At 35.2% G+C, this 26,090-nt stretch overlaps 2 protein-coding genes across 2 annotated transcripts; both read left to right on the top strand.

Moving 5' to 3' along the window:
• Positions 1-333: 333 nt before the first annotated feature.
• On the top strand, positions 334-3,300 carry LOC138697761 (cuticle protein 2-like). The gene is made up of 2 exons (XM_069823249.1): positions 334-471; positions 2,524-3,300. Exons 1-2 carry the CDS (start codon positions 457-459, stop codon positions 2,932-2,934), a joined length of 426 nt encoding a protein of 141 aa, XP_069679350.1. The 5' UTR covers positions 334-456; the 3' UTR covers positions 2,935-3,300.
• An 8,507-nt stretch (positions 3,301-11,807) lies between these two features.
• LOC138697762 (cuticle protein 2-like) lies at positions 11,808-19,055 on the top strand. Its single transcript, XM_069823250.1, has 2 exons — positions 11,808-11,891; positions 17,841-19,055. Exons 1-2 carry the CDS (start codon positions 11,874-11,876, stop codon positions 18,249-18,251), a joined length of 429 nt encoding a protein of 142 aa, XP_069679351.1. The 5' UTR covers positions 11,808-11,873; the 3' UTR covers positions 18,252-19,055.
• The last annotated feature ends 7,035 nt before the right edge of the window (positions 19,056-26,090 follow it).

The raw sequence follows: 26,090 nt of genomic DNA on the forward strand, positions 1-26,090 counted from the left end.
TAGTTCCGATGGGAGGAAAACAAGATCTCGACTATCTAACAGGAGTCAGATTGGTAACTAAACACGTTACCGTTTAAATCAGAGCTGAAGACATCCTAAAACATACATACACTAAATTTTTATCGAGTCATTAAGTCATCCGTTATTTTTATATTATTTTAAACGTCTCACTCACTTCCTGGTTCCACATTTAGCAGTTTCTATGTCTAGTGTGACCAGAGAAGGGACTTGCTGTGTGTAGGGCGGGTTCGTGAAATGATCCACGGAAGGTGAAGGGGGTGTGTCTCGAGACAAGAATGGTACAAATGCTTTCTGAAAAATCTGTACACCACAGACAGCGAAGGACATGTCTTTGTAACGGCGATCGGAGTAGGTATATAAGGAGAAATTAAAGTTTCCACATTCAGAGTTTCGGCTACTATTGAAATACCAACAACAGCTCTCAACGAACTAAACATGCAGAAGTTCCAGGTAAGGTGATTCATAACGTTATAGCTATAAATTCTTGAGTTAAGAAAAGTATCGAATGAAATAATTTATTCATTCAGTGTTCTACCCAAGGGCAGGTCTTTCGCTGCAAACCCAGCTTTCTCCAATCTTTCCTATTTTCTGACTTCCTCTTTGTCTCCTCATTTCTTATTCTGTCTGGCCACTTAACACATTCCATTCTTCTCCATATCCACATTTAAAATGCTTCTATTCGCTTCTCTTCACTTCGTCGTAATGTCCATGGTTCTGCTCCACAAAATGTCACACTCCATACAAAGTACTTCATTAGTCTCTCCCTTAGTTTTATTCATAAAAATAACCTCAATTAGTGTCATAAATTTCAAGTAACAATGCATTTCTTTGCAAATATAGTAGTAGTAGTAGTAGGTTTATTTTGCCTGGCAGAGTTAAAGCCATAAGGCCTTCTCTTCCACTCAACCAGGTTTCAATAATATACATGAAATACAAAATTAGATTACAAAATAACACAAAAGAAAATACCTTAGAAATTACATAAAATATAGTAGAAAATTGCAATAGTCAAGATCAGTTACATAATATAAAATTACAAATAATCAAGATCGGTTACATAATATATAAAATAAAGTAGAAAATTACACATAATCAAAATCAGTTACATAACATAAGGGGAATACACACACAGAAACACACAATTTTTAAAACCTAAAATGTCCGAGATAAATTCGACGATTAATTTACTTGAGATATATTATACAGTTAATATACTAATAGGAGAATACATATGGGTTACAAGACATAAAATGTTGATTAGCAAAGTCGTACTAAATGGCATACAAACACAAATGATTAAGTAATATATCAAGATAATAAAAAAGAAAAGAGAAAAAAAATGAAGAAGAAGAGAGAGGAGAAAAGAAATAACAACTTGGTCATTTAAGACTATTTAGAAACTTCCGCAATGACAATAAATAATGTCAGAAGCAGATCAAAATTATTGTAAATAAGATATGACAATTTTGGTGAAAAGAGAGACGTTACTAATACTGAATGAACAGATAAATATGAATTGAAAGCTATTTTGCCGTAACAAACTAAAAATTATATTCGGAATATGTATTATAATATGTCTTTCTCGTATTAAATTTTACTGCACATGGTTTAAATGTTTCGGCGTGCTATGTAAAGCAGGTGCGGTAAAATTTAACATTAGAAAGACATATAATATATATTCCGAAGTAATATAGTGTTAAAAAAAAGTTGTGTAATCAAGATGTATAAAAATGATAAGTTCCTATATTCATTCATTTATAACTTCTTACAAACAACACATTGCATAGAAAAGATGTACTGTACAATTTAAAATTACATTTCAATACCAGTTATGAAATTAAGATACTAGTAACGTTTAGCACACGAGAGTATAATGAGTAGGTTCAAAATATATCTTAACACTTGCAACAAATATAATAATATTTTGTAATGTTAAAAATCTATAGTTCATTTCAGAAGAGATGTAGCAAACCAGCATTCTCTAATCTTTCCTGTATTCTGTCTTCCTCATACTCTCCGCATGTGATCCATATAATCTTAGTGTTGTCTATCACCTGATAATTATCTTCTTCTGTCCCAAACTCTTCTCTCGTTCACCATTCCTTCCAGTGAATCCTTCAGTAGGCAGTTTCTTCTCAACCAGTGACCCAACCAATTCCTTTTTCTCTTCCTGAACAGTTTCAGCATCATTCTTTCTTCACCCACTCTTTTCGAATGTCCTTCAAAACATTGACGACTACCGGAAGAATTGTTGGGACCTCGTACAAAGAATGAATCAGAAGATGCTTCCTAAATACAATGATAAAGTCAACCAACTGGCAAAATAAGTGGTGGTTGACGGCGAAACGATGGTTTTTTTTCAAATGGAACCACAACACACTTAAGAATCGAAATCTTGGTGTAGAAATAGGAGAAGAAAGCTTCAAATTAGACAAATTAAATCTAAAAGATTCACATAAGTTCTTTCTGAATTTATTAATTTATTTTCTGTGTGAATTACAGATCTTGTACGTTTGCCTGGTGGCCGTGAGCGCCGTCTCTGCAGGATACGCAGGATATCCTTACGCTGGAGTGCCTGCACCTTACGCCTACGGTCACGCTCACGGGGTCCCCGCCCCCGTACACGACACCCCAGAGGTCGCCGCCGCTAAGGCCGCACACTTCGCCGCCTACAACACCGCCGCAGCTGCAGCCGCCGCCGCCCCCGACCACGGTTACCATGGAGCTTACGATGGTGGCCACTACGCCGGCCCCTACGCCGCCGCCGCTGTTCCAGGCTACGGCGGACACTACGGAGCCCACTACGCTGGAGTGCCCGCCATCGTGAACGGAGTTCCTGCTGACACCCCCGAAGTGGCCGCTGCTAAGGCTGCCCACTTCGCAGCTTACAACCATGCTGCCCACCACGGATAAGCTTCTATCATATCGGTTTAGCCCACAAAGCTTCTGAGAAATACGTAATAAATTTCAAAATAGCCCATGGCACGAAATGTAATATGAATTTTAGACTTTCTTATAATTCGAGATTGCCTCAGAAATAGTACAAATGTATAATTAATGTGACTATTAAGTCAATAAGTACAATTTTACTTGTACTAAATAGTTTTGGAAGTACTTCATTTTTGTAAGCATTGTAATATTATGTATAATATGAAAACTTTTAACAGGGAAACAAACCAGCGCATGATTGTAGAAAATTGTTTTCACATGACAAGACTGTGATCATGACTTCTGTAGTGAGAATTAAAAGTGATAAAATAATATCATTATTACTATAAACTAATGCATTCTACATTTATTTACCTGCTCAAATCATTATTTCCTCTATTTCAAACGTAATTTTCATTATTCTAGGTGTCTAGGACAAAATTGTCCAATTCAATTATTGTAGAAACTTCAAGTGTTGTTATGCGAAGTAATTTCCAATATATTGCAATTGGATTATTCCAAACTTAAAACAATTTTAGTGCCTGTTAAAATTTTAACTAAAAAATAAACTCTTCATAAAAATAGAAACATAATTTAACTCACAGAAGAATAAGGTATATTTATGTAATAAAATATTCAAATATGGCTACAATTTTCCGTAAACCTTTTGGTGTGAAGGCAAATTGCAAGACCCACGTCTCAAATCATTTGCTTAGTATTAAATTCAAAATACTACTGAAAAAAACAAATTATGTAACTTCTACCAAAATTACGGTAGTTAAAGATTATAACATTACTTATATTATATTATAAATCAATGAATTCTACATTTCTTTATCTGCTCAAGCCATTATTTCCTCTATTTCAAATGTAATTGCCATTACATAAAGATAAAATTCTCTAATAACATTGTCGCTGAAACTTTAGATATTTTTATGTGAAGTACTTTTCAATATGTAGGAATATTCTAAATTCAGAACTCTTTTAAACCGGTTAAAATATTAACTTTAAACGAGACTCTTACAATAATTATCAAAAATAATTTAACTCACAGAAGAATGAGGTATCTTCACGTAAAAATTAATTAACAAAATATCAAAATATGCCTGCAATATTTCATAAACCTTCTGGTGTGAAGGCAAATTACAAGATCCACATCTCAAATCATTTACTTAGCATTAAATTAAAATACTACCGAAGAAGACAAATTTGCAACTTCTACAAATATTACGGTAGTTAGAAGTTATAACATTATAAACCAATATATTCCACATTTATTTTCCTGCCCAAGTCATTATTTCCTCTATTTCATGCTTATTTTCACTACACGGAGATGAAATTTTCTAATTGCATTACCGCTGACACTCTAGGTATTTTTTTAATGGAAAATCATTTACAATGCATAGGATTATTCCAAATCCAGAAAACTTCTAAAACTGGTTAAAATTGTAACTTAAAAGCAGACTCTTATAATAATAGAGACATAATTAGATACTTAACAGTAGAAAGGTGCAAAGTGCCAAATTTATTAATAGTATTTTGTTAATAAATAACTTTCGCTCTTGAACAATTTTAAGAATAATTATATATACTTTTAGAACTGAATTGATAGTACTTACGACAACTTTTCACCAATCTTTATCAACAGTTTGAAGATACTAATAAAATTAATATACTGAGAAAAAAACAAAGTTCACAATTTATGGATGGTATTACATACTATGATCCATTTATTATCCAAAGATCTGTTAATTTCTGCAAATGCTTCTATTAAAGTGGTTATGTAGACTGGACTGAATATCGCCGGCTATCATCATATTTTTTCTATGTTCTATATTATCGTCATTGTACTGGTATGACAGTAAAAAGACCCGACAGAAATATTGATAGTGTTGAAAAATTTTGGTCATATAACTTAGAAAATAAAGCTATTTTCCACTAGTGGTCAGTTCATTGTATTTTATTCTGTATTTTCATGTCACTTACAATAAGAAAAACGTGCTAATTTAATCATATTTTCCCAATTTTCTAGATTTTTAACATTAGGAATTGAAAAGTTTAAAACAAAGAACTGTTTCATCTACAGATTATACATTATGTTTCTATCTGATTCACAGCCCTCCATTTTCTACGTATTATGTTGTATATAAGAAATACCTGCGCTGATCATCCTGTTTACAGAAAAAAACCACGGTATACAATCAATAAAGCCTTTTGTCACAACTTCACTATTAACACGGCAAATAAACAACGAAGGGAAATCAAAACGCATGGTACATTGTACCTTTTTATGAGAGAGCCCTGGTAACTAAACACCATTGCCAACTTTTCGTAGTCTTAATAACTCTCTATGTACAATCTTTTGTGGACCTAGCCCTGTTGACATGTAATGGCTCTTGACAATTTGCACCTTTTCATCTGCAACTTCGGTTTAAGCTTTTATAACAAGATAATAGCTAAATTACCAAACATACAATGCTCCTTATTTTTAAAAAATCAATTCAAAGATTGTTGTTTAGAGAGAAAATTTAAAGTTAAATTATTGTGACATCTGTGTTTTTTCTTCTTATTTTTATTTATTTATTTATTTTTTACTTTTTACTCTATTATTTATTAAAATGAGATAACATTATGTGGAATGCCCCCTGAGCACGAGTATGTAACTTACTCTTTCTGGGGGTGCTAGAGTGTTCTTATATAAAAAAAAACAATATGTATCTTTGTTCTGGCAATAAAGTATTATTATTATTATTATTATTATTATTATTATTATTATTATTATTATTATTATTATTATTATTATTATTATTATTATTATTATTATTATCAGCATATATGAATCATATGAGGAGTCTAAGATGAAGGCAGAAAATGGGAAAGATTCGAGAATGTTGGGTTTGCAGTGAAAGACATGCCCTTGGGCAGAGAACTAACAAGGAATTATTATTATTATTACTATTATTATTATTATTATTATTATTATTATTATTATTATTAAGGTGCTTAGGAAATTTTTTATTGGATTATTTTACGACGCTGTATCAACATCTAGGTTATTTAGCGTCTGAATGATATGAAGGTGATAATGCCGGTGAAATGAGTCCGGGGTGCAGCACCGAAAGTTACCCAGCATCTCCTCTTACTGGGTTAAGGGAAAACCCCGGAAAAAACCTCGACTAGGTAACTTGCCCCGACCGGGACTCGAACCCGGGCCACCTGGTTTCGCGGCCAGACGCGCTGACCCGTTACTCCACAAGTGTGGACGGTGCTTAGGAAAATATTTGGGGCTAAGAGGGATGAAGTTACAGGAGAATAGAGAAAGTTACACAACACAGAACTGCACGCATTTTATTCTTCACCTAACATAATCAGGAACATTAAATTGAGACGGACAGGGCATGTAGCACGTATGGGCGAATCCAGAAATGCACATAGAGTGTTAGTTTGGAGGCCGGAAGGAAAAAGACCTTTGGGGAGGCCGAGACGTAGATGGGAAGATAATATTAAAGTGGATTTGAGGGAGGTGGGATATGACGATAGAGACTGGATTAATCTTGCTCAGGATAGGGACCAATGGCGGGCTTATGTGAGGGCGGCAATGAACCTCCGGGTTCCTTAAAAGCCAGTAAGTAAGTAAGCAAGTATTATTATTATTATTATTATTATTATTATTATTATTATTATTATTATTATTATCTTCATCTCCATTATTCCTATTATAATCGTCATCACTGTCATCTTCAACACAGACTAAATTGCCATCGACTATCGTAACTATGAGCTGTTGTATTAAATCTAATCAAATAGTTGCCATGTAGTATAGTCTATTCTCTTACTTGTAATGTTAATTACAAGTTGACATGTTAACTGCTTTCGTTCCTATTAACATACGCATAAAGTTGGCGTTAAGGAATCCAACATCAAGAATTTATAAGGATCGTACAACTTGCTTCCGGCTGATAAAGGAAATATTACTTCATTGTTCCGTAAGCGGGCATTGACTTGTTGGCATTTAACCTGGCTGCAGTGAATGAGACCGCATAAATGTGGAATTCGTCTAGGAAATAACAGAACGGAAATTTCATGAAACTTAATAGTACATGATGTGGAAAAATGTTTGTTTCAAGGTGAGATTTAAACATATGTAGGATCACACAACTGTATTCAAGCGGTTCTCAAGGTAATCCTGCCTTAGGGTGAAATACGGTCACGGAACTCAGGTGACTGCTATAGATTTCAATGGAAGAATGAACGTGGCATACCAGACAGTAATACATTTACGTGTCAACTCTAAGGAAGGAAATAGTTAGGAAATTAATTTATTTTATGCTATTAAATGCAATAACAGATCTACAATGACAACTTAGCTATAGGAGAAAAAAGGAAATTGAAACCCTCAACATATAATTATGTAATACTGTAAATGGAATCAAATCATAATAAAAACAGAATAGTTGAGTGTCACGAAAGATACATATACTTTCTTATGCGTTTTACGTGTTTCGAAACAAGTTCTTTTATCATGTTGGAGATTATAGGGCAAGGTTGCGTATATCGCACCACTTTAGCATTTATAATTTTTATTGAACAATACAATTTTTATTTTCTGCATTCCTTTACAGAAATACATTCCCAGAACATTTACCTTTCATGTAAAAAAGAATCCTTGAATTTGATTTAATATTTTTGAAGTAGAATGGCATTTTCGAAACACTTGTCAATGGTGCCATTTAGGCAACTAGTTTCCTAAATAGCACCTGCGGTTTCTTAAATCGCACCTCTTTAAATCCAGGGAACAGGATGATGGAAAGCTTTTAATATTGAACATATTGAACAGTATTTAATATGAATAATGTAATAAATGCAAATTACAAGTTTATTGTAATTAATGAAAGAGAGTAATGCATCTTCAAATGAAATTGAAAAAATAGAGCATAAATTACATAACATTTAAACTTCCTGAATGCGTTTTTTATTGTTACACATTTGCCATGTGCTTCACAAGGCAATTCAAACTGTAAACTGCGTCACCTTTTCTCCACGATTATCTCGAAGCCACCTAAGAACTGCTTCATGATTTAGCTGTCTGAAATGGTTTGAAGATAGAAACATCTAAAGGCTGAGCCTCTGAGTATTATGGCGAGGAAGCTGAAATAGGAGCACATCATTTTCCCGAGATAATCTAGCTTCTAAATTTTTGGAATCGTTCGTATAGGTGGATATACAGAAGCAACACTTTTTTCTGTGGCAGGTTTGAGTGGCAAATAAAATGTTTCAGCTATTCCACAAATAGTTCACTGTTGATGTAACCTGAATCAGAGCAGACAAATAACCATCCTGGAAGAACACAAGCTGATAACGTAGGATGCACTGTTTGACGTTTAAAAATTTTCATTGGTGGCACAAAATATCTGGTGCGCTTGTACAACACACACTTGTTGTATTAACGCCCTTTTCACCACTTGATATTGCACCCACCTGATGAATTCCTCGTTCAGTTAAAATTTTTTGGCCTTCTTTTGTACGGCTAGAATTTGAGTATCAGTAATTAAAAAAATAGCGTTAGGAATTTAATTTTTAAAGAATATATATATATATATATATATATATATATATATATATATATATATATATATTGATTTAATATGTATGTATATGTATATATATATAAATATAAATATATATATATATATATATATATTTGTATGATTTAAATTGTTAAAATTGAAATTGTATTTTTAAATTAATTTATTTCTATAATGTTTTTTTCTTGACCCACTTTGTGTCAAATAATTATCTTTGCTTGTGTTAAGTGTGTGTTTAGATTACTCCCTGAGCACGAGTTTTTACTCCTTCAGGAAAAAATTAAGACTATTTTTGTACATGTTACTTTACTAACAATAAACAGTAAACAACAATAAATATGAGGAGACAAAGAGGAAGGCAGAAAATAGAAAATATTAAAGAAAGCTGAATTTGCAGTGAAAGAACATTATGAATGAATGAATGAATGAATGAATGAATGAATGAATGAATGAATGAATTGTGGATGAACTCATATCGGTAACGATAACGCAAATTAAAGTATCAATCTTGCTAATCGCTTTCACTATGATTCGAGAGAATTAATTATTTTTCGTTCTCTGCACTGTTTTCCTGTAATCTGTAAAATTGAACGTATCAGACGAGGGAAACCATCTGCCTCGGGGTGAGAGATACGGGTACAATCACAGTAACTGATCCCACCAATCCTCTCGGTTGATTGATCAGCTTAGAGCTGTTTTGTAGGCATGGCGCCACAAATGTTTGAAATGTATTTATGTGGACTGAGGTTCTCAGAGAATCCCATTATTAAAAAAATAATATTGTTTAATTTTTGTAACAGGTGCTTCATTTATAAAATAAAAAATTGTTTTCATTTATATTTTAATACAAGGTTCGTTACGAAAATAATGTCTCCTATTTATTTTCACAGAAACTACAAGATATACATAGAGCATAATAACACAGTTAAAAAGAGCAAGGTTTCAGCTGCATACAATTATTTGTTCACATAGTCACCACCATCCGTTAAGCATTTTTGCCAGCGATGAACAAGAGCCTGCAAGCCGCGCTCGTAAAAATCTGAACCAGCAGAGGCAAGTCACTTTGTTAGAGGTGCGATAAAAGCATCCTTGTCTGGAAAATGTTGCTGGCCAAGTAGTCCATTTTTCATAGGCTCAAAGAGATAGGAGTCCAAAGACGCCAAGTCCGGACTATACGGCGGATATGCTAGGACAGTCCAACCAAATTTTGCAACGTGCTCAGTGGTCGGGAAACTGGCGTGAGGCCTGGCCTTATCGCGTTGCAAGCGAAAGGTTTTCTTCTCTGGCCTGATTCTGGAAATTCAGGCTTTCAGCTTAGCCAGAATTGACAGTTTCTACAGGCTCCAGGGCATCCAAAAGAATCACACCCCATCTATCCCACTGTTGAAACGCACCACCCATGGCTTTACTTTGCTCGCGTACACTGTATGGTCTCCGTACACCTTCAGCAAACGTCGATGGATGTCAATAGGTGAAATTTGTTCGACAGTGAGGAATTCAGTAACCAATTCTGTTTCTTACGCACCTCTAATACCAGATGCCATTTTGGTAGATTGCTCTGCGGTCACTATCTGTCGTACGACAACCAAACTAACAGGACATTAGCGTGAAGGTTCAATTTTTACTACAACGCCACTAACATTCGGCTCAGGCGACACAGCTCAACACAAAAAAATAGAAGGTATTACTTTCGGAACGACCCTCATATATTCGGAATTCGTACAATTTTTTCCTTGTACTGATTTTTTAATATGTGCATACTTATTTACTTACAAATAGCTTTTAAGGAACCCGGAGGTTCACTGTCGCCCTCACATACGCCCGTCATCGATCCCTATCCTGTGCAAGATTAATCCAGTCTCTGTCATCATATCCCATCTCCCTCAAATCCATTTTAATATTATCCTCCCATCTACGTCTCGGCCTCCCCAAAGGTCTTTTTCCTCCGGCCTTCCAATTAGTACTCTATATGCATATTATTAATTTCTAGATTCGCCCATAAGTGCTACATGCCCTGGCCATCTCAAAGGTCTGGATTTAATGTTCCTAATTATGTCAGGTGAAGAATGCAATGCAAGCAATTCTGTGTTGTGTAACTTTCTCCATTCTCCTGTAACTTCATCTCTCTTAGCCCCAAATATTTTCCTAAGAATCTTGTTCTCAAACACCCTTAATCTCTGTTCCTCTCTCGAAGTGAGAGCCCAAATTTCACAACCATACAGAACAACCGGTAATATAACTGTTTTATAAATTCTAACTTTCAGATTTTTTGACAGCAGACTAGATGACAAAAGTTTCTCAACCGAATAATAACAGGCATTTCCCTTATTTATTCTGCGTTTAATTTCCTCCCGAGTGTCATTTATATTTGTTACTGTTGCTCCAAGATATTTGAATTTTTCCACCTCTTCGAAGGATAAATCTCCAATTTTTATGTTTCCATTTCGTACAATATTCTGATCACGAGACATAATCATATACTTTGTCTTTTCGGGATTTACTTCCAAACCGATCGCTTTACTAGCTTCAAGTAAAATTTCCGTGTTTTCCCTAATCGTTGTGGATTTTCTCTTAACATATTGACATCATCCGCTTAGACGAGAAGCTGATGTAACCCGTTCAATTCCAAACCCTGTCTGTTATCCTGAACTTTCCTAATGGCATAAGTGCATACTAGCAAAAAATGTCCATCAAATGAAAAAAAAAAGATAAAATATGACATTAAACCTGAAAATAGACAACGTAAGCTAAAATAGGAAAAAAAATTCAAAATAAAAACTGGCCCTACTATCCCGGAATCATGTTTTTCTCTACTGAACTCTTTCGTGTATCTACCCTGTGAAAAAGGCATTTTGCCTAATTTCCGGGCTCTAGAATTATAACAATTTATTATTCTATTAATTCGGTTTAATGAAATGTGGTGGTACACAATAACTGGTATAGATGTTGATGACAATAAATATGATCATTATCATTATCATCATTAATTCAGTTTACTGTATAGTAGCTATCTGTTTGAAACACTTTGCTGTACATGATATTTGACAGCATATCCCTTCCGCTTGACTTACACGGCAGGAGACTTGCTTCTAATTGCAATATTCCTACACGCAGACGGGGACTTGCTTTCCGTAAGGCGTAACTCTGAAGGTGAAGAGGTGTGTCCAGAAACGCGTGTGTTACAGAGATTGTTTCTAAAAATGCTGCACAAACCAATGTGAAGGACACATTTCTTTTGTAACATACGTCGAATGAGGGTATATAAAGAGACCATTCCGATGGCGACAACACAGTCAACTACAACCAAAGGCAACCCCAAGCATCTAACATCACTCCACAATGAACAAGCTCATTCAGGTGAGAAAATAAATCTAAGAATATTGTTTATCCATTACATAAAATATAATATTATATGCAATAATTTCGATGACTGTAAATCATTGATAACAAGAAAATATATTACATGTAGGTCTAACTGTATAAATATAAGCACATTAATTTATTATTATTATTATTATTATTATTATTATTATTATTATTATTATTATAAATTCATGGTACATGGTTTTAATGATGGTTAGGAAACATTTTTGAATTCTCGTACTACGGAGAACGATATATATATATATATATATATATATATATATATATATATATATATATATATCTGGACGCAAGTATCACTTAAACTTAAAAAAATAAAAAGCGAGATGTTGGAACAAAATCTTGGTAACTCGCATTTGGTCCTAAAGCGATATAACTGTACTAGCGACTTTGACTTACAGCTACGTCTTTCTTCTCATTAGGTATGGGGTAACTTGGTAACTGACCATAACATTCAAATGCAAACCTCTCTCCCTACCCTTCTTGGCTTTCCATTACTCTCCCTGTATTTCCCCCTCTTGTCTTACTCTCCTTTGTATCCTGGTATTTGCATTATTCTCCTTGTATTCCCTTTATTCTCTTTGTATTTCCAGTGCTCTTCTTATATTCCCATTGTCCTTCTATTCCCATCGTTCTTCTTCCGTTACCAATGTTCTCCATATATTCCCCATTGCCCTTCTTGTATTATCTTTATTCTCCTAATATTTCCATTGCTTTCCTAGAATTCCATTTGCTTTCCTAGAATTCCTATTGTCCTCCTAGTATTTCTCTTGTTCTCCTATAATTCCCACTGGTCTCTTTGCATCCCCTTGTTCTCAATATATTTCCTTTATTCTCTTTTTTTCTCTTAATATTTGTCTTGTTCTCATAGTTTTCCTGGTTCTTCTAGTACCGTAATCCTTCTCTTCTCCGTGTATTCCCTTCGTTATCCTTATATTCCCCTTTTTCTTCAAATACTTTCTTTGTTCTCCTAATATTTCTATTATTCTTCTCGTATTTTCCTTATTCACTTAGTATTTCCCTTATTCTCCTAGTATTTTCCTTATTGACCTAGTATTTTTCCTTGTTTTCCTCGTATTTCTTCTTTGTCTTTGTATTCCCCTTGCTCTCCTTGTATTCCCCTTCTTATCTTTGTATTTCCTTTGTTCTCCTTGTATTCTCCTTTTTCTCTTTCTATTCCCCTTGTTCTCCTTGTATTTCTCTTGTTCTCCTTGTATTTTCCTTTTTCTCTTTGTTTTGCCCTTGTTCTCTTTGTATTCATCTTGTTCTCCTCATATCGACATGTTTTGTGTTTGTATTCCCCTTATTCGCCTTATATTCTCCTTTTCTCTTTGTATTCCCCTTGTTTACCTTGTATTCCCCTTGTTATCTTTGTATTTCGCTTATTTTCCTTATATTCTCCTTTTTCTCTTTGCATTCCTCTTGTTCTCCTTCTTCTCTTTTCATTCCCTTTGCTCCTTTTGTGTTTTCTTTGTATTCTTTCTATTCCCCTTGTTCTCCTCGTATTTCTCTTTTTGTATTTGTACTCCCCTTGTTCTCTTTGTATTCTCCTTGTTCCATTTGTATACCCCTTGTTCTCTTTGTATTCCTCTTGTTCTCTTTGTATTCCATTGGTTCTCTATGTATTCCCCTTGCTCCCCTTGTATTTTCGTGGTTCCTCTTATAATAACCTTCTTCTCTATCTTCTTATTGTTCTCCTTGTATTTTGCAGTCTTTCTCTTAATAATCCCTTTGTCTTCGTGCACCCCTTGTTCTTCTTGTATTCCCCTTGTTCTCCTTGTATTCTCTTTGTATTTTCCTTATTCTTCTTATAATCTCGCTGTTATCCTTCTATTTCCCTTGTTCTCCTTGTATTTTGCTCGTTCTCCTTGTCTGATTACACTCACATATAGCTATGCGTAAATATACGCAGCATAGTAATTCTATACCACTGTCGACTCCGTCTGATAAATGAAGAGATTGTCTCAGTCGAGCAATAGGTGCAGAATTTAAACCCATGTTGTTAAATCACTGGAGTGTTTACAAGAAGAAGGTGGATACTGCTATTACAGTACCTTATTATACGTTTTATGCATTTCGAAACAATGTTCGTCGCAAAATGTATAGCACTGGTGTTAGGTATTGTTCGTGAATTTTGGACTTTTGTATTGTATTGAAGATTCACAAACATTCACTGTTTTGAGCTAAGTAAATGTCGTATCTATCATTAGAGGAGGCAGAGAAGACTATACCGTCCTTTCTGAATAATAGGTCTTTGTAACGGGTATAACGAATAGATTCTCCTTTGTCTGTCTTCCGTGATGATAGAACTAACACGTAAGTCCAAAACGTTGGATTTTCCACATACAAGACATGACATAAAAGCCAAAAAGTCTCTCTCACCAATACTACAGACTTTTCACACTCTACAGGTACGTTAAACTGTTGACGTTATGTTGTCAATTTTGATGAAAGACCCAATCAGAGCCATTCACCACACGTTATTTCAATATGGACCCGCTATCTCTAGCCGGATAAAATGGACGTGAATGAAGTCTACCGTAGGCCTAATTCGGTGTTAAAACATGGCATCTCGTTTGAGATTTACCACTGTGCATGATAACCAACTACTTAGAACAGCTTGAAATTGTACAATTATTCAGGTTGAAGTACAAAAAGGCTCAGGAAAAATTTTTCGTTGAGATTCTAACAGACAAAAGGTTGAGTCGTGAGTACTCCGTCAAGCGGAAACGCTCCTTTGTTTAACTCCCCGTAACTCGGAAACAAGTAAAGATTTTGAGTAACCATCATTTTTAAAAGTAATTTCCGTTCTTTCTCAACATTCCTATCGTTTTGACCACCCATCTAAAGTGAAAAATAAAAAAGACCTTTACACCTTCAAAAGTTGGTGTAAATGTCTATTCTGAACAGATCACGTTGAACTTAGTATTTTTTTCCCCTCACTTTTCAAGAAATATTTTTATTTCGAATTTCTTTCTATGCTTTCCTTAGACATTGAGCTATCAATTAAAAAAACAGCGCGATTGATTATCATAGGAGATACGACATGATAAATATTTAATTGTAGAGGGAAATAAACATTTTCCTAAACGATATATTTGCTGTAGAATAGTCGCAGTATTGTGAAATTTATAAATATCTATAAATCTCCTAGTGTTAGTAAACACACAGAGACACTTTTAACGTTTCGTGCAGACTTCTGACAGCTCAGAGCGGAGGACAATTAATTAATTGGATAATTTTTCCTCATTAAAGACAATCAATGCTACGATGTTTTTTTTATATGTATTGAAGATGTATTTATTCAGATTTGTGTTGGTTCCATCAATAAAAAAAAAGTAAAAAGTTTATAATCACATTAAATGTTTCAATATAAATGTAGTTTAACAATTTTCTATCTGCAGGAACGAAACGTTTAATTCGATTATAGCACATAAGGTAATATTGTGCGAGAATGTACGGTAATTGCGAGCACTGTAAAGTTAGCAATTTCAGTTGCGTGGATATTGTCCCACCTAACAAAAGTGACTCTTCTGTGCTGCAGTGTCGTAAATAAGTTTATGCTCGACCATGCCGAAATGTAGTAATTATACACCTGGTAGCAGACCTTTAATGGACCTCATTAAAGTACACCTACTCATTAAAGGTCAGGTCTTTCAGCCAATGACGACTCAGATTACAACTGTTCAGCCAATGACAGGTCAGCTTTGTACCGCTATAAAACCGCAAGTATCGATTATTCTCGGATATGCAATCGAAAGAGAATTAGCGAAAAGTCACGGAGGCTGGAAATCCAATACTGTCGCAGAAGGTTATGTTCTGTTACTATAATAATTAGCGTTAATTGTAAATAACATTCAAATAAATTCAATTTGTCATCTCGTTTTTCAATGTCGAATTCAATAATCAAGGTTATAATATTATAATATTATCAAGTTTAACGGGACTATGTCGAGGTCAATGACATTATTGTTCCTCGGAAAAAAATCAGTACTTTCGCGTCTGCGCACATCTCACAATTCACGACCTAGAACAAGGTCACTTCCGATCTTGTCAGTTACAAATAAAATGTATACATCTGAATACCGGTAATTTCAAGTTAGAAATATGGTCGAGCATGAAAAGTCGTATGAAACTCGCCTATAATGGTAATTAAGAAGCTCGTATGAAAATTATGAAACTCGCTTGCGCTCGTTTCATAAATATCCATACTCGATTCTTAATTACTATCATTATAGGCTCGTTGCATAATGTACTATTAGATGACATGTAACTGTTTACGAAAAATGATTGTGTCTTCTGTGTCGTACATTAATTGTAAATCGCATTTCTTCTCATCTAGTATCTCATCTAGAAACTTTTGAATAGATTTGTAACTGTAAAAACTGAATTAACATGGCTTCAAAATTTCGCATAGTAGCCTAAACAACACAAATTGAGATAATGCAGAAATGTTTAAGCAAACTTCGGGATTTTATTTCAATAATAACTGAACAATTCACGCGCCTGTGCTAGTGGGCTCGAACGCCACATTGTAAATGAAATGTCTCAACATAGTGCAAACCCTGCATCACAGGAGTCCCAGATCAAAATAACTACGGATCGGTTCCCAGAAGTCCACCGCTCTGGTTTAAGAGTTAATGTGGTGACTGTAAAACGAGTGGATCCGGCTTCAAGTCCATGATAGGAAATTTACCTGGCTGGAATTTTCTCCGACCAATTGAAGCACAATTGCTGGGTAACATTTGACGTTTGGCTTCGGACTCATTTCGCCATAATTCCTTCTTATGTCATTGTCATCATTATCATTGCCCGGATTACGTTCACTGCAACGCTTTGTATTCTCAATGAATGGTTTCTTCCGAGGTTTTCCCCAGTCGTGGGACTGAAGCCGGATGGTCTGTGGCGAGTCCTCGGCATCACTTCATTTCCCCCTTTGATTTGATTACCTGGTTGGGGTTTTCCGAGGTTTTCCACAACCAAAAGGCAAATTCCGGGTAATCTTTTGGCGAATCCTCGGACCTCACCTTATCATTGTAGAAAATTACTACATTGTAAAACTGTAAAAATTGTAAAATATTGTAAAAATCTGTAAAAATTGTAATTGAATCGGTTATTGTTGAAAGGAACTAAGTCCACTTTTTAAAGTTTTGAGATAATCGAAAAAAACTGTTTTTTGGATAATCTATCGAAGATTAAACCAAAATATATTGTACACATATATTTCATGTGTACAATATATTTTATCTATTATATTATCTATCGAAGATTAAACCAAAATATATTGTACACATATATTTCATGTGTACAATATATTTTGGTTTAATCTTCGATAGATTATTCACAAATCAGTTTTTTTTTTCGATTATCTCAAAACTTTAAAAAGTGGACTTATTTCCTTTCAACAATAACCGATTCAATTGTAATATTGTAAAATTTTGATTTGTTCCACATCTTAAAGCTTCATTGCTCATGTAAGATCTATGAAAGATAATAAATGAATGAATGAAATGAATGAATGAATGAATGAATGAATGAATGAATGAATGAATGAATGAATGAATGAATGAATGAATACAAGACCGCGACCTTTCGGTGACAAATGTAGTTCACAAGCATTCCCCGAACTCCTGCTCGCGACGCTTCATCTAGGGACAAGTGGGATTGCCTGCTCGAAGCCTGGGCACGCAGCGAACCTTAGTGTAGTCAGCCAGTGTGGGTTGGGAATGCATCTAGCTTGAGGGTTAGCGCAATAGATTTTCTAGACCTCAGTGCTGGGTAAGAAGGGAAAATAAGAAATGCATCACTTCAGGAGAGACCAGCAATGAAATTCGTTTGGAAACAGGCCATATAGACATAAAATATTCGTGAAAGGAAATGATCTTATTAACTACTTTAATGTATATCAATGTATATTTTTAGGTCGCGTGCGTTTTCCTGGTGGCTGTGAGCGCCGTCTCTGCAGGAATCGTCGGCTATCCCTACGCCGGGGTGCCAGTCCCCCACGCCTACGGCTACGCCCACGGACTCCCCGCCCCCGTACACGACACCCCAGAAGTCGCCGCCGCTAAGGCCGCACACTTCGCCGCCTACAACGCCGCCGCCGCTGCCGCTGCCGCCGCCCCAGACCACGGTGTCTATGGAGCTTACGATGGTGCCCACTACGCCGGCCCTTACGCCGTAGCCGGTGTTCCTGGTTACGCTGGACACTACGGAGCCCACTACGCTGGAGTGCCCGCCATCGTGAACGGAGTTCCTGCTGACACACCCGAAGTAGCTGCTGCTAAGGCTGCTCACTTCGCAGCCCACGCCCATGCTGCCCACCACGGTTAAATAAATTGCTATAGTGATCGTCAGGTATGAATGCGACCCCCTTCTGCGCATAGTCAAGGTTATATTATGTTTTATTATTCATTTATCTACACGTCAATTTAATTAAATGAAATTATTCTAAAACATGTCTTTGATCACTAGCAACTTCACGTGATTTCTCCTGCGCAGAAGTGTTCAGAATCGGATGGCCTTCGTATTTGACGATCAGTCTAGTCCTTTACACTCTGATGCAATATATAGCTGATATTACCTGAAGTGACTGGTATTTATTTAAACGTCATGAAATTTGTACCAAAACGACATCTATGACTTCGAGGTCCATTCAGAATTATACTGTACAACAGAGAAGCATACCTCGCTCCCAATCGGAAATGATGTTAAGAAACTTGTAACTAACAATTCTAAGGCATTCTATATTGTATATGAAAACTTTACATGGCTGTCGTTTTATTTTTTTAAGATAAATGTAATTTTTATACATATTTATTTTCTTTTATTTCCTTTGTAAATATCCTACTCTTTTTCTAACGCCACGCTTTTCAAAATTTCTTTCTGACTGTTCTTTAAAACATAAAAAAAGGGAATCGATGGACGTAGACAAATGCATAGCAACTGATCAAACTGTGGTTATGATGAAATCAAACATATTTTTGTGATTAAATGAATGTTAATTATTCCTCGTTTGTTACACCTAGTGATAAGAACTTCACGGCACCGTCGCTGTAGTACAAGTCTGTAACATTGAGTCACATGTGGATTTGTAAACCTATAAACAGGTTGAAATAAAGTTGCCATAACCAGAAACATTCTCTGTATTTTAATATCAGTGACGAAACTCCTGTTCTCTTACCTCTCCTTTTGGACACTCCCAAGATACGGGCAGTCGTAAAATAAGGATCGACTTTTATGTCCGAACTTAAATAATATAGAAGTAATAATAAAATCAACTCTCGTTTACGGACACGGACAACTGTTTCACAGTCCTAAAGTTTACAGCCCTTACCAAAAGTTTAAGGTCACCTCTCCATAAGTGACACTTCACTCCTGCCCTTATACTTATGTGAAACACTCTGATGTTTATACAGGGACCAAATGCCTGTGAAAAGTGAAGTTTTTCCTGCAAACCCAATCTGTCTATCTTCCAAACTGCGATCCTCATTCAGAAAACAGAAATACAACATAGGATACAGAACAGAAAACACACTACAATGACATCTCAACACACAAACAACACAAACAAATAAATACAACCACACAGGCGTATACAAACTCACATGCAATTATTGCGACAGTTTCTACATTGGACAGACAGGCAGATCATTCCAAACTCGATACAAAGAACACATTAAAGCAACAACCAGAGGACATAATACATCTACATATGCCGAACACATAACTAATGCTAACCACACATACAAAAACATAAATACAGACATGGAAATCCTACACCTACAACCCAAAAACCAAAAACTCAACACATTAGAACAATATGAAATATACAGACACACTAAAACACACCCTAATCAAATTCTCAACACACAGATCAATTTCAGAACACACACACTATTTGACACAACTCTTCATCACACGAACGCACCCACACAACAGGCAGCGAAGTTGAGATGGCGCCGAGACACAGAAGGTTCTGAGGATGGTGTCAAGTAGCACCGAAACAGCTGTAAGCCGCACATGCTTACATAATTAACACGAGTAAGATCGCCATTTAATCAATTATTTATATTTAAGTGTTAAAAGTTAGATTCAACATGGAAAAAAAGTATGTACTAGTGTGCAAACTTACAACGTGTTTTAAGTATCAGATCATAAAATCACAAACTTTAATTTCTGCAGTGCTCTGTCAATTCATTTTCTTATCTGTCGTTAAATGTACGCTTGAAGGAACCAAGTGAAGAAAGTCGTAATTATTTTAGAAACATTTCCTTACGGTGGATCTTCTACATTTGACATTTTGCCAGATTTTCTTTTTGATACACCCTCATCGAAAAGTTGTCTTACTTGTTCCATCACATACTCGTATATTAATGGCTTAGAATCCGTTCTACTTTAGTAATTTCTGCAAAATATTTTAGAATTTATAGTAATTGTTAAAAAAACAGATTTAGTATCGAAGTTAGAGTACTATTTTATCATAGCAATACACTAAATATTGCAGTTGACCCATGGGGCAAAGTTCTGCATTTGATCTTTGTCCCATTTATCATGCGGATCTTTACTCCATAAGGCAGGTTAAAGGACTCAAGTTAGTGCTGTCATTTAGAAAAGAAATTGTGAAACTAAGAAACTACGCATTACGTTCGTCATAGACAATGAAATAAAACACAAACAAAGAAATGTAGTTGCTATTAATATTTTAACGACTATTAGACCCTACTACTAATATACAATTCCGATATTATATAAAAATAGAGACAAATTGAAAATAACTAATTATTTCCAGTACATTAGGCGGAGAAACACCAAATTTTGTATAAACACAGCTTCTAACATGACAAACGTTATCTCAACAATGTAGCCACCTGGAGATTCAGAGAAACAAAATATTTAGGATTGGATCTAAGGCTCCCCCAAACAGACGCGATATGGAATGCGTTACGATAGCGTTACGATTTCGCGATAACGCAATATCGCATTATCGCGAAGAGGTGCCCAAACTGGCGCGTCCGCGATATACGATATCGTAACGTCCCCAGCCAATCAGATTGCCATAGAGGGTGACACATCCGCGGATTGTTGTTTTCCAACCACAGCCGTAGAGAACAGTTATCTTTAGCAGGCGTACATCACTTGTGCTTACAGATTGATTTCTTTTGCTTGAAAATGAACGTGGAACTTTTGATTGATTTCATAAAGGAAAATCCGTGCCTTTATGATCGGTATGCTGCTTCGTTATGTCTCCCCTTACTTTACCCAGAATCTCGTCAAAGCACTGAATTGTCATCCGGAAGTATATATAAAAACGTTTTTCATCTCTAATTAATTGTGGAACTAAGGTATAAAATTCGCCTTGTTCTTCCCTTGTTGTATTTATGTTGTGAATCCACAACCTCCTGCAATGAAATGAGCAAATTAAAACAAAAGTTTATAATGGACTAATTTTTTTCAAGTTCTTGGCAAAAAAAAGCTCAAATCATAACTTTATACCTTTTATATCGTTTATCTTAACCATACATACATACATACATGGACTTACCTGCGTCTGCGACGATTTTCTTCCTCATCCTCAGCTTGCGCGACTAGAAGCAGAAGCTCCTCCTCCCCTGAAGATGAATCCATGACAGACACACTTCAACCCAGCATCAAAATAAACGCCTGGCGTTCGCGCGATCTACATCTCCGGGAGAATAGATCGCAAAATCGTCGCGTTCTACTTGCTGCGATAATAACGCATATTGCGATAATCGCGTGTGTGTGAACACAAACACTGAACGCAATGAAAACATTTATCGCAAAATCGTAACGCTATCGTAACGCATTCCGTATCGCGTCTGTTTAGGGAGGCCTACCCCCTGTTACTATACCTTCAAAAATGGAAGTTAAAAATTACGGTATTATGTTAATAAAAAAATGTGAATAAATAAATGTCTGGTTTTCAAAAGTTTATTGAGCCTAAATTAGCCTAGATATTGCCGTGAATCAGAGTTCGTATGAAACAAATTGACTCGCCGTATTTAAATGCAATGCGTATGAACATTTTGATTATATTACTAATTTAGTGGAATCCTGGGAAACGAGAATGCGGATGCTTTAGCAAAGAAGGGCAGCACTGCTACTTACAGACCTGTTACTAAATCTACATATTATTCTGTGAAAAGGTTAATTATCTCTACATACTTAGACTTCAACAAACAAAATTTGATAACACAATCTCAAGGGAAAAAAATGGAACTCTCTGCATCATAATCCACAGTTAATTCCCGATTTACCACGCAAATTGTCTGTAGCTGCATTTAGATTGACAACAGGCCATGACTGTTTGGCTAAGCACCTGCTTAGAATTGGAATATATCAGTCCCCTAACTGCCCATTGTGCAACTCAAACCAAGAAATGGATTCGGAATACCTCAAAATTTGTGCTTCAGTGGTTGACCATGAAAATATCTTTGAAAAATATTGGAGTTCAAGAGGTCAAATGACTTCATTGTCAAACGGCTGGCATTAGAAAACAACAACATATTACTAATTTTCATAATTAAAATCAAATTAACTTTGTAACTAGCAGTCCGACTGAGTTATTTGCACACATTTTATTCCTAATGTATATAACAAACAATTAAAAAATATAATAAACCGATTTAAAATTGTAAAAATTTCAATACTCAGTCCTAGTGTCTCACAAATGAAGTCAATTATTTTATAAATTACTTCATTTATATTAGGGCATGGCAACGATAATGTAAATCAGCGCTCCTAGCGGTGAGCATCGAAATCTTTTAGTACTTAATAGAGGAGCGATTGTTGTATAAATGTAGTATTAAAAGTATTTAAATTACCATACTTTGTGAGTACAGGGACTGTTTGTGATTTTGTATTAAGTAATACCATCCTAAAAATGTTCAGTAGGTATGAACAAAGACGCTTCATGATAATGTAAGTTGCAAGAAGAAATAATGCAACCCAGTGCTTTACGGCATTACAAAAAGCTTGTGAGAGAGAAGTATAACCATAACGAACTATTTCAAGATAACTGGAGACGAGGATTCGCTTTCAATCAAGAGTTGACATCCAAAGAGCTTCAGATTGATCAGTGAGATAGAGATTCAGAAATGATGCTGCAGATGAAGTCCGCCTTCTTGCAAGGATTTGGCAACATATTATTGACATGGCAAGGGACTATACTTGAAGTTTGTAATGCTAAAAATAATCTAAATAAATGTTGTGTGAAACAGTAACTATGTTGCCATTACTTTTCGAATGCCGTGGGAAAGGCTTATTTATATCTTTCGAATGACAATTCAAGGAGTTAAACGATGAATTAATTCGTAACGTGATTAAGGAACTGAATTGTTGCAAAACTCTTAAGATATATGGCGAAAAAATATAACATTTTCGTGTTACTCTTTTTTGTTTTAATTACGATGAAATTGAGAATTAATAAACTGTTTCTTGTAGTTATTTCGAAAGCCTATAAGAAGATAATCTATTTCGGGGAAAATTAACATTTTTTAAGATTTCAAGTAATTTTTCTTCGAACATTTGGAAGATCTGAGATTACATTTCGAAGTCCAGACGTATAAAAAATTTTGGCAATAGCTAATTTTATCAGATGACGCAATTTAAATGTTTTGTTAATGTTAAAGGGAAAGTGTTGGACAGATGTCGCCAAAGCAACCGGGCTGACAAGTTATTGATATTCGTAATTTTCAGATAGCCTCTCCCAACTGGTTACTGCTGTCCTTGTACTCAGAAGGCCCGTATTGAAGTCTTACCAATATGCAATCCAGTTGTCCTCAAAACTGGACCAACTAAAATGTTGTCACAAACTTCCAAGACATCCCGTTAACCTCGCGTCATCCGTATTTTTTTTTATTCTGCAGACCTTCATGTGTCGACATCCATTTCGCTTAAATAATGTGTCAAGTTTATTTCTCACAAATGTATTTTCACGTTAAAGGACTTTTTTTTTTTTTTTTGGCTATGCATTTCCGTTTTGATCTTCTCGTTATTTGTACTGAATAAAATAAGACTGTTGTAACGATGTGTGAGTTGTACAATCAACATAAAAAGTTTGGCCATGAATAAAATGACTTGTAAGCACTTTCTCATTAAATTCTTACATCTTAAACCGGTTTTAATCACCAAATAACTTCTGTGAAATTCTTCACATTCTTAAGGGGTTATGTACAGCTTACTGCAGTAAAATTTTTGGAAATATTCAACATTTTTTCCCTCCATTACTGTATCGTGTACAATAATGAAAATTGGTATGTGTAAAACACTGTCCTTCTGCTATATGAAAAAAAAATACTTTTACGATTTGAAAAACTTATTTCTATATATATATATATATATATATATATATATATATATATATATATATTCAAAATTCAAAACGGTGGCAGTTCACTGTGCAGTGATGAAGCGTTTCCCTCATAACTCATAAACTTCTTAACTTTTTCATATTCTCTCTCTTTTGTTTTATTGCTGAAACTCATGTTTACAATATCATGCTCTTTCAACTATATTCCTTAATAAACAATATCTTTTTTTTTAAATTTTGTGTTAGAAGAAAAAAAATATTTGACTATTTTTTAAATGAATTTATTTTTTATCAGACAATCTACTAAAAGTAGAAAAGTGATTTTGCATCATACTGTAGACATGACATGCTTAAATGCACAAAAAATTCATCACAGAATTTTGGTTAGTTTTTGAGTTATGAGGGAAACGCTTCATCACTGCACAGTGAACTCCCACAATTTTGAATTAAAAAAATATATATATTTTTTTTAAGTCGTAAAATTATTTAATTATATAGCAGAAGAACAGTGTTTTACACCTACTAATTTTCATTATTGTACAAGATACAGTAATGGAAGAAAAATGTTGAATATTCCCAAAATTTTACTGCTGTATACTGTACCTAACCTCTTAACCCTACCATTCCCATGTTAAAAATCTCTCTCTGCTTTTTAATTTGTTTTACATTAATCTATAAAATTAAATGTAATATTGTAAATTCATATTTCATTTATTTTTATTTTATTGGGTTATTTTACGACTCTGTATCAACATCTAGGTTATTTAGCGTCTGAATGAGATGAAGGTGATAATGCCGGTGAAATGAGTCCGGGGTCCAGCACCGAAAGTTACCCAGCCTTTGCTCGTATTGGGTTAAGGGAAAACCCCGGAAAAAACCCCAACCAGGTAACTTGCCCCGACCGGGATTCGAACCCGGGCCACCTGGTTTCGCGGCCAGACGCCCTGACCGTTACTCCACAAGTTTGGACGTAAATTCATATGATACGTGGTGAAGAGTTATCAATATGATAAAGCAGTCAAATTAAGATGAAAGGGTTTGTACTTCGTATGAGTAAAACTACTCGTAAACACACACAAAAGGTATTATTTTATAGCCTGGAGGACACAGAGGACGAAGACAACACAAATTAATACTGCTATAAGGAGTCGAAGAAGTTGTGAGGATTCTGAGAAAAAAACTTGGATAAAATTTGTTAATGACGGAGAAGAATTCGCTCCGGCGCCGGAGATCAAACCCAGGACCTCCAGTTCTACTCACTGGGTGCTCTACCACTGAGCTACGCTGAGGCTCAATCCATAGCACCGGATAGGAATTTCTCTCCTTTGGTTTTTTTCGTGTTATGGCCTTCGAAAAATTTAATCCGGTGTTGTGGATTGAGACTCGGCGTAGCTCAATAGTAGGGCACCCAGTGCGTAGAACTGGGAGTCCTGGGTTCGATCCCGGCGCCAGAGCTAATTTTTCTTCGTGATTAACAAATAATAAACATAACAGAGAATTCTGTAGGACTAAAAAATGAATAATCTTTATATTGGATAAGACAAGATTACCTAAAGACAGGAAAAAATGGCGACACTTAATTGAAGAGACCAGAGTCCAAACTCAACTGCATCGCTACGCATAATGATGACGATAATGATGTTAATGGTACGTGAATATTTATCCGTATATACAAAGCTGTATGTAGACCTATGTATGTACGTAATTAATTCAATTAATTATGGTTTATTTAACGACGCTCGCAACTGCAGAGGTTATATCAGTGTCGCCGGTGTGCCGGAATTTTGTCGCGCAGGAGTTCTTTTACATGCCAGTAAATCTACTGACATGAGCTTGTCGCA

This window comes from Periplaneta americana, chromosome 4, assembly GCF_040183065.1.
Source record: "Periplaneta americana isolate PAMFEO1 chromosome 4, P.americana_PAMFEO1_priV1, whole genome shotgun sequence".
NCBI lineage: Eukaryota > Metazoa > Arthropoda > Insecta > Blattodea > Blattidae > Periplaneta > Periplaneta americana.